At 41.6% G+C, this 13,188-nt stretch overlaps 1 protein-coding gene across 9 annotated transcripts in view; it reads left to right on the top strand.

Moving 5' to 3' along the window:
* The window catches only part of PKP4 (plakophilin 4), a 245,229-nt gene that overhangs the window by 207,625 nt on the left and 24,416 nt on the right, over positions 1–13,188 (top strand). For all 9 annotated transcript variants that reach the window (XM_004743897.3, XM_004743898.3, XM_045066796.1 and 6 more), the window contains exon 12: positions 12,522–12,705. In XM_004743897.3, coding sequence (XP_004743954.1) covers positions 12,522–12,705 — 184 coding nt within the window. The remainder of the gene's footprint in view (positions 1–12,521; positions 12,706–13,188) is intronic.

Genomic DNA, 13,188 nt, shown 5'->3' with positions numbered 1-13,188 from the left:
TCCATCACTGCTACCTTCCTGGGAATTGTCTAGATACTTTCTCCCTGTAATACCTGGGCAGCCAGTGAGCCGGCAGACTGACCTGTGTGGGCTCCCTGCAAGATCAGTGGTGATCCGCGGATATCCTGATGTTCAAAGCACAGCTTCTACTCAGATTTGGTTCTCTTTTGATTAACTAGTCATGATAAATATACAGGGTTTTTTCTCTTCTGTCATAATTTGTCACAGGAGGAATAAGTCTTTGCTGGATTTTTGTTTCTCAGGCTTTATCCTTGGGTGAAATGGTTACAGTACCTGTCCTGAGCCAAGCTCAAGGAATTTGTAGGATTTAGTGATAAACAAGAAGCAAGTACATGAAAGTTTGGTGATTTCTTTTTCATTTGAGAGTAAATCCGATTTATTTGAAGTAGAGAGCCAGACTTTACTACTAAGAGCTTTTAGGTACTAATTCACCTGGCGCGTACTCCAGCTCTAAGTGCTACTTTAGGCTTCCCTCCATGTTCCACTATTTCTGTGTGGGTGTAGTATTAGCTGCTGAGAACACAAGATGTTTTCATACATGGGCCCTAGCCTTGAAAGGAGGATATGAGTGTTTATTAATTCAAAAAGGTCTATTTCGCCAGTAGATTATATTGCTTTCAATGTAAAACTAGCAACAACCTCTGATTTTTTTTTTTTTTTAAACAACTGCCAGTTGGCTTTAGGCTTTAAGAAATATTTTTTGTCCATACTTGTAGGAGAGGGAAAATTGGGAATTGCCTTTAAACTCTGTACTTTTACTCCTCATAATTTATACTGATAGAAGAGCTGATTGCTTACAAAAGATTCTCTTCAGAAGTTGTCTTTGCTTTGGAATGGGAGTGGTCAGTTTGTGAACACTTGACTCAGTTGACTTATATAAAGGAGTTGGACCAGAGGACTTCAGAAGTGAATCTCCAGCTCCAAAATGCTAAATATCAGCCTGAGTTTGATTTGTATATAAACATTATCCAGCTAATATGAAACTACAAAGTCATAATATAAATCTAGCTGGTTATGTGTGTGTCTGTTGCATGCGTGCATGTATTTATAGACCAAGATTTATGAAGACAAGAAAAATTATATGTTCATATTTTCCAGTTCCAGAATTTAGTGGTACCATCTTTAAATGCTGTTCAGCAATTTTTTAAAAAATAAGTAGTCCCTGAAGTGTTTGAAAGCATGACAATATCAAGACACCCTTGCACTCTTTCACTAACTCTTTCCTCAACTGAAATACTCCTAAGCCATCTTTGAACCATAGAATCACAGGATTGGAGGGGACCTCAAAATAAATTCTGTCCCTTCAGCTATCCAATGCATGTATCCCTTGTACAGCTTCCAAGTAAAGTAGCCACCCATGATGTGCTTGGGCCCACAGGGACAGAGAACCCATGGCTCTGTGGGGTTAAGACTGAGTGGCATGTTATCCTAAGAGCAACAAGAAGACATTAAGTATGGCTTGAGAAGGCAAGAAAGATAGGCCCTCAGGAGCTCATTTGAGCTAGGAACAGCCCTAGCAGAGAAGACCAGTAGGCCCTAAATCCAGCATCCCAGATCTCTCCTAACCTGGAGAGTGTGTCCCACTCCAGACCATTCTCATTAAAACATGTCTGCTCCAAACATGGGCAGTTGGGTGCTATGTGACCACATCACTCGGCAGGCCATATGAGCTGCCCATCTCCTGTGAAATCCTCTTTGAAAACAGAACGTTATTCTTCCAAACTTCAATGTTTTGCAGTGTTTCCACAAATCACTCTGGCCCTGGCCAGCCTTGCACAATGCTTGCCCTTTGCAGGTGTGGTGTAGGAGTTCCTTAGTGGGGATTATAGTCAGTTTAAGATCGTGCATTGTTAAAGCACAATGAACTGCTATATGTTCAAAATACTGTGTTTTCTGAAAAAAAATACTATCCCCTTTGAAATTATTTTATTCTTAGTAGTAAGTAATTCCACCTAGTTATTAATCCAAAGACATATTTTTTCTGGTCCCCTTTGTTTCAGTTTGGCATTTTAATGTACATAAATAAAAAATTTTAGCTGTTGTTTTAAAAAGATGCCTCTCCTTTGCTTGGAATATAATAAATGCCCAGCACCTGCATTTTGGACCACATCTTTATTGCAAGGAAAAATGCTTTTGCCAAGGTGTATTTTCTCAAGACAGTAGGGCTGTCATTGTTAATTAAAATGGTCCTCTAATAATGTAACAGGATTCTTGTGTTTTCTTAATTGTGTTGAACATTTTCCAGGCTGAAACCTGATGAGCTTTTTTTTAGTAATTGCTAATTTATATGGGTGCTTGGAGTGGGTCTTTTGGTTTGGGGTTTTTTTAATACATATATAATCACAAAGACACTTTTTGCCTTTATTGTGCTTAAACTTGAAAGCTACATGAAGTATGGTTGTTCCCAGTCGGGTTATAAAATGAATGTCTTCTAGGCCACACACTATGGGTGGAAAGTGGGAACATCTTGTCACTAGGAAAGATATGTGGAACTCATTTGCTCAAGATAATTAAATAGTGTTTCTAAGCCAGGAAATATGAGTTTCGAGTTATTGAGCATCCTGAAAGCATCATTTTTTAGAAGCTATCAAAACTGATAGTGCACAGAATCCAGAGGCCTACGTTTTAACATACCAGATGTCCTAAAACTACTACACTTCTATTATCCCTATTAACACTAGTGTTAAATATCAAAAAGTAGCCTTTGTTCTTGAATAATATTTGAGTTTGTTTAAATGACTGCTATATTCACATTCTTTCCAATTTAGCAAGTGATTATTCATCCATATGGCTAAGTAAAATATTTCCACACTGTTTATTTAAAAATTTTTGGATGCTAGCCGTGGATTTCAGACACTATGCAGAACATGAAATTAGGTTTACTCCCTCACCGATCATTAGCACCATGTTTCTAATTAGGTAATAAATTAAGAGGAAAATGATAGCCCTGCACTAAGGAAGGGTAGATGGGCCAGTCTAAAGTTGAGCAAACAGTAGGATGTTCTATAAAGAGCAGGAGCTTAGTGGACATGCATTCAGCCATTTGGACTGTTAAGTGCCATTACGGGATGAAATAATTTACTAAACATGTCCCCTTGGTCTAATTATTATGCCTTCAAAAAAGTCATTTCTTCTTTGGTCCAGAGAGGAGTTAGCCTATTTCTCTCTTGCTTTTCGTGGACCACTAGAGCCATCAGGTGTTAGTTACATGGGGAATTTCCAGAAATCTAGCTATACCTCTTCCCAATTCCCAGCCAACGTCAGTGGGATCCTTAACTACTTGCCCCACTTTATAAAACAGGAAAAACAGAATTCTGTGCTTTCTTATTTACTGAACATTTCAGACCATAAAAATTGGTAATAAGAAATAAAATGACAAAGAAGTTTAATTGGTAACAAGACAAAATGGTGTCTTATAAATGGGACAACTTCTAATGCAGAGTCACAAAACTTTGAACTGGAAAGGGTCTTTAAAAAATCTTCTATTCTTCCCCCCTATATTGCAGATGAGAAACTGGGGTCCAGAATGATTGAGTCGTGGCTGGGTTCTTGACATGTAGGCCGGAGCACGTCCTTCCCTGCCTCTTCCTCTGCCTCCTCCCTGTCCCTTCCCTGGGCCACTGAAAAGTGCTGAGCAGGGGCAGAATCTGGGGGTGTGCCAGCCCATTTTCAAGTGTCATCTCCCTTAACTCTTTCAAATTACCACCAAAAAGGAAAGAAAAAACACCTTTTACTTTCTGAATTTCGCCCGAGAATGTAGAGAAATGTGTTTGAATTTGGCCACTAGCACGGTCACATCAAACCAGTAGGTATAATCAGAAAGTGTCAGGTTGCTTAGAAAACATGAAATGTGATTTAGTCTTGTGAGTATTTCAAGATTTATAGTATGACAGATTTAAGTATGAAATGATTCAACCTTGTAAGTAGAATATGACCTTCTATTTTATGTGTAGGCTTCTAAATGCCAAGGAAAATGAGGCAGTCAAGTGGGGGGTCTCGAGGTCCCTATAGACCCCAGGTGGGGGCGCCTGGGTGGCTCAGTGGGTTAAGCCGCTGACTTCGGCTCAGGTCATGATCTCAGGGTCCTGGGATCGAGTCCCGAATCGGGCTCTCTGCTCAGCAGGGAGCCTGCTTCCCTCTCTCTCTGCCTGCCTCTCTGTGTACTTGTCATCTCTCTCTGTCAAATAAATAAATAAAATCTTTAAAAAAAAAAAATACTTACAGACCCCAGGTGGTCAGCTGTTGCTCAAAACAGAATTTCTAAGTACAAGAAAGGCCCCACAGTGACACACTCCCTCGGGAGATCAGACCGTCAGTATATCTGAGAAGGATGAAGGCATATGACAAAAATCTAAAAAGAAGATACCCAAGAGCCGCCAGCCCAGGTCTCTCGAGTACTTCACAGTTTCTGAGTCTGTAGAACTTCTCATGGCTTAGTACTGGAGGTACATTTGCCTCTAGGCTTCTGCTGGCACCAGACAGCTAGGTCAGCGATTCCGTACCCACGAAGAAGCACATTCCTGGAACCCTTCAAAGTTAGCTATGGAACACATAACTTCAGTGACCTTTTCTCAGGCACATCTCTAGGACAGTAAATGACCTAATTCTGTGCCAGAGGCTGAAGTAACCTGAAGAACAATCAGGGTGGCCAGGTCGCTGCCCTCCCTGCCACCTTGGCATCACTGTGATTCTCTTGGGAGTATTTGCCCGTGTGTGACCCCATTAGCTTTTACAAACTCCCCCGAATGAAAGAGCCATCTTGTACATCCCTTACGGGCGTTTATATCCCTTACAGTCAGCAGTTCTGAATTGCTGATTTATTTTCAGCAGAAATGCCTTTCTAGGGTCTGGAGGACTCCATACTTACATTATGTAGTTAATCCTCTCAACCCACCCATGAAGTTGCAAAATAACCTGAAATAAAAGAAGAGTATGTTAAAATGTAAATGTGAGTCTATAAACGGATCTCTAGAAATTGACAGATCTTTTAAAAGATGCTGTGATACACCTTTGTACCTGAAAAATCACAGAAACGCAGTCTAACCCTTCTGTTCTTTAAAGATTCTAAAGATCTATCCCTCGTGCCCTTCAGCAGGGGAAAACTTAAAACAGCAGGAGCAATCTCCTTCAAATTAAATATGTAGGCTAGAGCCCCACTGTGTGCAGCCTCTGCAGCTAGCCCAGGCCATGGCTCCCCACTGCCCCCTCCAGGGAAGACTCCTTCCGCATCACCTAAGCGCCTTCTCACTGCTGCTGCTGAGACCAGATGTGGTGACCACTATGCTCAGAGCTGGGCCCAAGGGAACTTGTCCGTGCCTGACAGGGAGTATGCCGTAGCTGTGTGCGGGGAACCGCAGGGAACACGCAGGCGACCAAGGCCAGGCCTCTCTGTGGGACCCAGCCCTCGTGGCAGCTGTGCCAGCCTGCAGGGAGGACAGCAAGCAGCCTAGCCTGGCAGCGGGGCAGGAAGAAGGAAGCCATGAGAATCCATGACGGCATGTTCCACCAGGAGTCACTGCACACACTTCAACCAACCTCTGCTGAGATGGGAGCATCGGGGGAAGCCTGGGAGTGATTAGACACCACCAGGAGTGTTGTGTCCTCAGCATTTGGCCAGAGAAGGAAAGACTTTTCTATGATTAAAGACAGTACTTCTGTTCACTCTCATAATAATTGCTTTCCCATTATTTCAGTTCCATTTGTTTCATAATTTGTTCACAGCATTCCAGTCCTGGTGGAAAGCTTGAGTGATTTGCCTGAAGCCACAAATGGTAGGCGTTTTTCACTGTAGTGATCTCTTCCTGCTACCCCTCGATTTCCTCCTTCCCGTTACAGTTCCAGATCCTCACACAGATGCCAAGCTGGGGCTCAGCTTGCAGGCTACCCTCACCTTGCATCAGGCTCCACACTGTCAGCACAAGCATTCACCCTTCCTCTTTGCCTTCCCGTCTCATCCTCATCACATTCCCCCTAAACTCCTTCCTGCAACATAGGCTCTCCCCCTCCTGGTCCATGAGCACCCCCATCACCCCTGGGATCAAACCTGTCCCTCCCTTCTACACCTCTCCACTTTGCTGTTCATGTCTGCAGCCCCTGTCCTTCCCTTCTAGGCCAGCCCAAGCCTCACAGCTCCCCAACTCCTGCCCCTCCCCCAAGGCTGCAGCCCACCTGGAAGGGTTTCCCCCAACCCCAGTGCTTCTCCCTGGCCTTGGCCCTTCACACTGCAGCTCAGGTGTGGTGGTGCCCACTCCTACCAGACAGGTTCCTACATTCAGAAGAACATCCAGGGAGATGCAGCATGCTGGGAGTGACTGAGTTTTGGGATGAGATTGACTTGTTTCCTCCCAGCTCTGGGACCCCAGGCAAATCACCCCTGCCAGTACCAGCTCTCCCAGTGATAAGCCCAATATCTGTTGCTTGGCATGACGATGGGTGTGGAGTGCCTAGCACAGATGACATGCGAGCTGTGCTTGTTGCTCCTCCGGCTCTTGCATGCTTTGTGATGGCTACTCTGGGTTGTAACTGCTTGTGGCAAGGCCTCTGAGAGCAGGGGACTCACCTACAGGTCTCCCTTAGATGTTGGCATGAAGTGAACAAGTATCTCTCCCAGCACTTCCCAATAGACATATAATGTAGGGCACATGTAATTCTGAACTTCCTAGTAGCCACATGAAAAAGGAAGAGGAACAGGTATTATTTACTTTAAAAATGTAGTTTATTTGACCCAATTCTTCTAAAATAATTTATAAGCCATATAAAATTATTAATATGAGGTTTTACATGCATCTCTTTCATACAAGTCTTCATGCTCCACTATGTAGATGTTTCTAGCCTGTCTCAATTTGGACTAGCCACATCTGGCCCATAGTTCCTCCGTATGGCGACACAGATCTATACCATGCTTGGGTATTAGTAACATGCATGTGAAAGGCCTGAGCTGCACAGCCTTCATGGGCAGGGATATAAGAGGCCATACTGGGACCAGATGTAGTAGCCATAGAATCTTGACATTACTGTCTTCCCAACAGAAAGCCTCAGAGGTTGATTTAAAACAACAACAACAACAAAACAAAACCATAAGGGGTTAGGAGAGAGCTTCAGGAGCAGCTTCAGTGAGCAGAAGTGGGAGAGCTGTATTTGCTAGATCATGAGTGTTTCAGCAAAAGATTGTCTAGGGGCATAATAACGGAAGCACATGCTCAGAACAGGCAGCGGCCCTAGCTTCAGAAGCCCACATTCCTGCCTTGTTATCCACAGACTGAGTTTGCAAGATGCACACACACTTGGACCTTCATATGCAATCTGAAGCCTTGAGGTTTTATATTTTCACTGTTAGCCTAATATTTGTATCCCGACTTAACCAAGAGTATTTGCAGGGTGGGTATCCCAACACCATTGTGTTCCAAGGCTCACACAGAGATGGCGGGGCGGGGATTGGGGGGGTGTTGGCAGGGGCTGAGCGCGTATATCAGAGCTGAAGCAGAGACAAGAGAGTGACCTGTCATGACGCTCACTCTGTCAGAATAGTTCTGATCTAATACTCTCTGTTCTCTGATCTAATACTCTCCTCCCCACTAAGGCTTGGGTAGTTCTCTTTACCTCATGGACATCTTGTGAAAGAGCAGGACTGACAGAATAAGGCTTTCTCATGGAAGAAAATGCAGGAACATGTCCGGAAGTACACTAGTTCTTTTGGCCCTTTTTTTTTCTTTTTTTCTTTTTTTTCTTTTTTCTTTTTTTTTTTCTTTTTTTTTGGGAGGGGGGAGCTTTTTATAATTAGGAAACTGGACACGAATTGAATGTTATGTAAAAATTCATGCTTTTAGATTTCTTTCATAACAGAAAGCAGTTGTATAAGCTGTTACATATTTCTGCTACCAGAGAAATAATATTTTCCAAATATTGTTCGGTTGGTTTTTAATGTCCATTAAGAAACACATTTTTCAAATAGGGCTATTACTTCAGTTAATCAGTAAGATCAGTTTCTAATTTGACTATAAAATTATCAATTAGTTGTTAGAATAGCTATAAAGCTATTTTTAAATACAAGCTCTTTCAAAATTCTGCAGTGTAGGATTTATGTGAAGTAGTATTTTAACTACTTTATTCATTCTTTGTGGGGGAAATGAACTTTCATCTTTCATGGGAGTGTTTCATTGCAATTATTGGTTACTCATATTTGCATGTACTTTTTCCTGCGGTGGAGAAGAAACAGCTTTTTCTAGAATAATATGCATGAAATGCTCTAATATTTTCTGATTTAGTTTATATGTGTATATTTTTAGTCCTCACAACAAATAGCTAATTGCCTTAAATTAAATAAAAACCTCAAGCTTCCTAAACCAAATTATAGATTATTTGTAACTTTCTCTTTAGAAACCGGGGGATAATGGAGTATGCTGCAAAATATTTTTGAAACAAACTTTGCATAAGGATGTAGCCGCTGGAGGTGTATCATGTTACTAAGGACACTAATCCTATGGCTCTCTGTTTTCTCAACAGTCTCGCCACATCTGGGAGTTGGTGCATTTACAGTTCATTACTTACTGCTCTAGCAACATTCTTCCTGACCCATTAAATGAAGGCCTAGACAGACTAAGTGGGGAGAACATTGTTTTATTACTACTGTAGTGAGGTAGAGTATACACAAGTATTATTAGCTGGTCATAAGAATGGTGCTTTTTACTTCGAATAGATCAGCCAAATTAATCATTCCATAGCTAAAGCTTTTAAGTTTAATTGAACCTTCTTCATCTAATATTGGTTGATCAGAACTGGTTATTTAGGCTTTCCATAATCTTGTTTTTGAAATAGAAGGTGGGGAAGAGAAAAATCAATGTCTCTGATATTTGAAGTGGCTGGTTTAAATCCACACCCAGTGCTGTAGCTCTTTGTGTTACATGGTGAAGTGCAGGATTAGAGGGATAATGTAACTCAGTGCAAATCATCACGCTGCCTTGGTATGGGTCCTCTGAATGCTGCGGACTTAGCAAAAATAGAATCATTCCCTTTTTTGTGGTCAAGAATAATTTTGAACATTTTTTGAGGTTACAGAAAGCCTGTAGTAGACTTTTATATAGTAAACTGGCTTTACAATCAGTAAGTCATCTCACCTGACCAAAGATAACACAGTTACCTTGTGTACCGAAGGGTTACATATTTTCAGACAATTTAACATTTTATAATTGGGCAACACCAATCTTTTTTCTTTATTGCACTTTTGAGGGGTTAGGATTCTGGCCTGCTACTGTGTAACTCTTAACTTCTGGAGATGTTCTAGAGATGTAACAGAAACGGAATTCTTCTATCCTCAGTGCTAAGATGGTGATTTCAATGACCATCTCTTTTAGTCTTCATATGAAAGGCAAGCAAAACTATGCTGGCAAATTCCTTTAAAGATCCAGGATTTTGTTCTGACTTCTCCCTTTAGTTATAAACTTAAGACACTGCTGAATACTCAGCTTAAGGAAGTCAGGTAATAATTATGAGCTAAGTCTGACAGAAAGGAAATAAAAGGGAAATCAAAAATAAATACATGCTATTAAGTTGGACCCACCAACAAATATTTGTGAGCACCTATTGTGTGCTGCATATGTGTAACAACACATGTAAAGGAATGGATCATGGTAAAATTGTTCCTCACTATACTTGCCTAATGTAATTAAAATTAAATTTAGAAAAACAAATAACCATTCTTTAAAACGTCAACATGCAGAATATTTCAATCCCACAAAATAATTAAATGGCAAGTTAATTCATTTTGTGCAGCTTGATTCTATATGTAAAGCACACAATGCCTGGCACAGAGTAAAATCACAGTAAATGATCGTGTTACTGTAGTTTATATTGATTTATGAGCATTTATCCTGTTCAATCCCATGTAGATAAAGGCTAATAGCAAACCATAGAATGACATAATTCCACTGGTCGTTCTAAATACGTGATAAAAGAAAGAGGAGGACAAAATTCTGGTACCTGCACAGAAAGGCAGGGAAATCCACAAATCTGGGAAATAGCCTTTTCCCAAAAGTAGGTGTTAGCAGGAGTCAGGAGGGGAGGCAGGAACCATGAAAAACAAGACTTTCTATCAATGATCAGAAAACTTCTAGGCATCAACTCCTAGACCCATCGTGCTAAAGTACCACCCCTTTTCTTAGTCCTGTTTTCACCTGAAGTCTGTGACTCACCCTGTTTCATTTTCTGTAGCCGTATATCTAATTTTATACTTATAGCCTATAATGTAATAGGCTTTCCTTTCCATAGGCCTTGCCTTAACGGTTAAGTTTTATACATTTTTTCTGTGAAGTACAACGTAGCCTATTAGAAAATGGTGCCCTCCCCCATGTTTTGAATTCTGTGAAGTGAGGAATCTGAAAATATGTTATGAAATTGTCAGAGGAGTTTAGGAGATGACCTCCTCACCAACAGTGTTTGGGCTACGTGCTGCCTGTGGCTGGCTCAGCCCCAGCAGGCCCCGGCAGTTCCCTAGGTCGACTATAGCTGTCCTCTTAGCAAGAAGTGCTAAAGCCCCATTCATGGCAGCCTTTATCACCCCCCTTCTGTGTCTCAACCCACTCTTTCTTCCATCTTCTCTCCGTTCCCCTGTCTTTGCATCAAAATTAAATCTCCAGGGACTTGTTTTTCATCCTTAGCAACCAGGTCTCTCCCTTGGTCATCAGTCCTCTGATAGCCCCACCTGAGGAACTGAAGTTCATCTCAGAAGCACCCCCAGTGTATGCTGCACTCCTGACTAGAACCCATTTCTTGTTTGCCACGTGATAATTATATAAACAAAGGTCTATAATGGTCAACAGAACAAGCTTTCAGAGACAAATCAAGGTCTTTACTTTTACTGATCACAAATTGTCTACCTCCCTCCCGTTTGGAGCCTAGCTAGATGAACCACTGCCGAGGCTAAGGTCCTCTGGTGATGGTGAGCTAACCCACCCCAAAGGATAGGAGCAAGAAAAGGGCGAAAGACCTTGAGAAACAAGGGTAAGACCATATAGCCAGGTCCAGAAGTCAAAGCCAAGGGTAAGAGGAGAGCAACCAGGCATAGCGCGGAGCAGAACCCCTTCGCAGACCAGAGCCCAAGTATCAGCCTCCATCAGCGACCTCTCCCTCTGCAGCATGGATAGGGCAGGGTGATGTGCACAGAAGGGGCAGTCCTCTCTCCACTCAGAGTATCAGTTTACTATCTGCAGTTCCGGCTCTATGCTTGTACTTCTTCCTCCAAAGGAAGAGCTTCTGTCAGCTCTCACACCTCCCTCCTTTGTAGAGGGCCCTGCAGTTTCTCCCGGCCTCAGAAAGGCTGAGCAGACAGTCTGCTGTTACCGGGTAGGCACTGGAGCAGCAGTTCTCCCCACACTCTTGATCAGTCATGTTCACAAGCCTCACTCGCTTTCACGGAAATAAGCAGATTTGCCGGCTCCTTCCCCTCCACAGGGCCTCAAGCGCTTCTGTGTATTGATAATTCTAAAAGCACTGTGTGGGCTTTTAAGTGTCTTGTCAGGGATCCACCAGGAATGCGGGGCTCAGAAGGAACCTCAGCACCAAATGCACCACCTCTCCTCGCCCCTCCTTTTCCTTGGGGAAATGCAGTAATGTGAAAATGACGTAGAGTAGGTCTACTCTTGAGTTAGCTCTAATTTCTAAAAGGATCATTCCTAGAAAATATGTGTGCTGTAACAATAATTTAATCCACCTCATCTTTGACACAGAAATGAAGATGCTCTAATATGCATACAATTTAAACACCCCTCTTATAAGCTACGTTTAAGGTCTGTTGGGCAATCCTGATACGAATTACAATATGAGGGATTTAATGTTTTGTTAGTCTCACCTGTATCCAAAAGAGAATAGCAGTAACTTGCACATGGTAATAAAACTCTTAATGTGGAAATAAAAGTGTTTAAACCTTATCCTAATGAGGGAGACGAAGCAAATGGAACTGCAGTGTATGTTACGTATGTTACTGCAAGCATACTTAAGTTTGAGCTTCCCAGGAGCAAAAGTAGAAAAAGGAAGCATGATACAGAGAAATGTGTCAGCCTTTTGAGAAAGAGAAATTGTTTCCAAGTACAAAATTCTAAAAATGGTTTGTCACACAGAACATTGAATGTAAGGGATGATGCACGACAGCTTTACAACAATCACAGGTTTATTAAATTCATGACCCTTGATTGGATTGTGCCCCTCCCCCTCCAAGAGTGGCTCTAATTTGCTTTGCAGAAGCTACAGTCATCTTGTCTGGTAGACACACAGGCTCTAAAACTTAAGAGAAGGACTCTTAGCGCTTTGTAATACGCTGCCAGAAGCTCACATATGTTCACTCAACATTTATTAGAGGTCCGTCCCCTGCCTGGTTGCAAATTCAGGCCATAGATTAGATATGGAACAGACTGAGTTCACATCACTTAGGGCTAATATGTTTGTTTTATTCCTGAACCTACAGGATCTCTAACTGGTGGTTTGATTTTTTTTTTAATCTCATTTTTTAGGAGTTCTTTGGAATTTATCTTCATGTGATGCTGTAAAGATGACAATCATTCGAGATGCGCTCTCAATCTTAACAAACACTGTGATCGTTCCACATTCTGGATGGAATAACTCTTCTTTTGATGATGATCATAAAATTAAATTTCAGACGTCACTCGTTCTACGTAATACTACAGGTTGCCTGAGGTAAGTTCTTTATTTCTTCTTTCCAATGAATTATTTGATTAAATAACATGTGTCATGGGTGAGTTGATTTTAGAAGGATTTATTTCATCTTATAAACACTTACCTACCTTTCTAAGTTTGCTTCAAAATTTAGGCCACTGGACTCTTACCCTGTGAGGAAAACACCATGAGCACAGACTAGTGGCCTGAAAGACATTATCTGATAAATGACTCTTCTGTGGATTAGTAAAAAGGGCCCTTTCAGGCTGAAATTACTGCCAAAACTCCAGTGTTTTCTACTTAACAGCATTTTCCTGGTTATCACATCCTGACTACTAATGTGTTTGCAGCCTGGTTTTTGTTTAAATTCAAAATGTGATGGTTAAGACTTCCCTGCTTTTTAAAAGCTGCAAAAAAAGGTGTGTGGTTTAAACAGTTACTGGGTTTGAATTTATAAATAACTGAAAATGAGCCCAAATACTATTTTAAGTCATTATCTTTAGC

The sequence above is a fragment of the Mustela putorius genome, unplaced genomic scaffold (assembly GCF_011764305.1).
Source record: "Mustela putorius furo isolate JIRA1106 unplaced genomic scaffold, ASM1176430v1.1 tig00003869_pilon_pilon_pilon, whole genome shotgun sequence".
Lineage (NCBI taxonomy): Eukaryota > Metazoa > Chordata > Mammalia > Carnivora > Mustelidae > Mustela > Mustela putorius.
The sequence above is the reverse complement of the archived record's forward strand: the minus strand, read 5'-3'. Positions and strand labels throughout refer to the sequence as shown.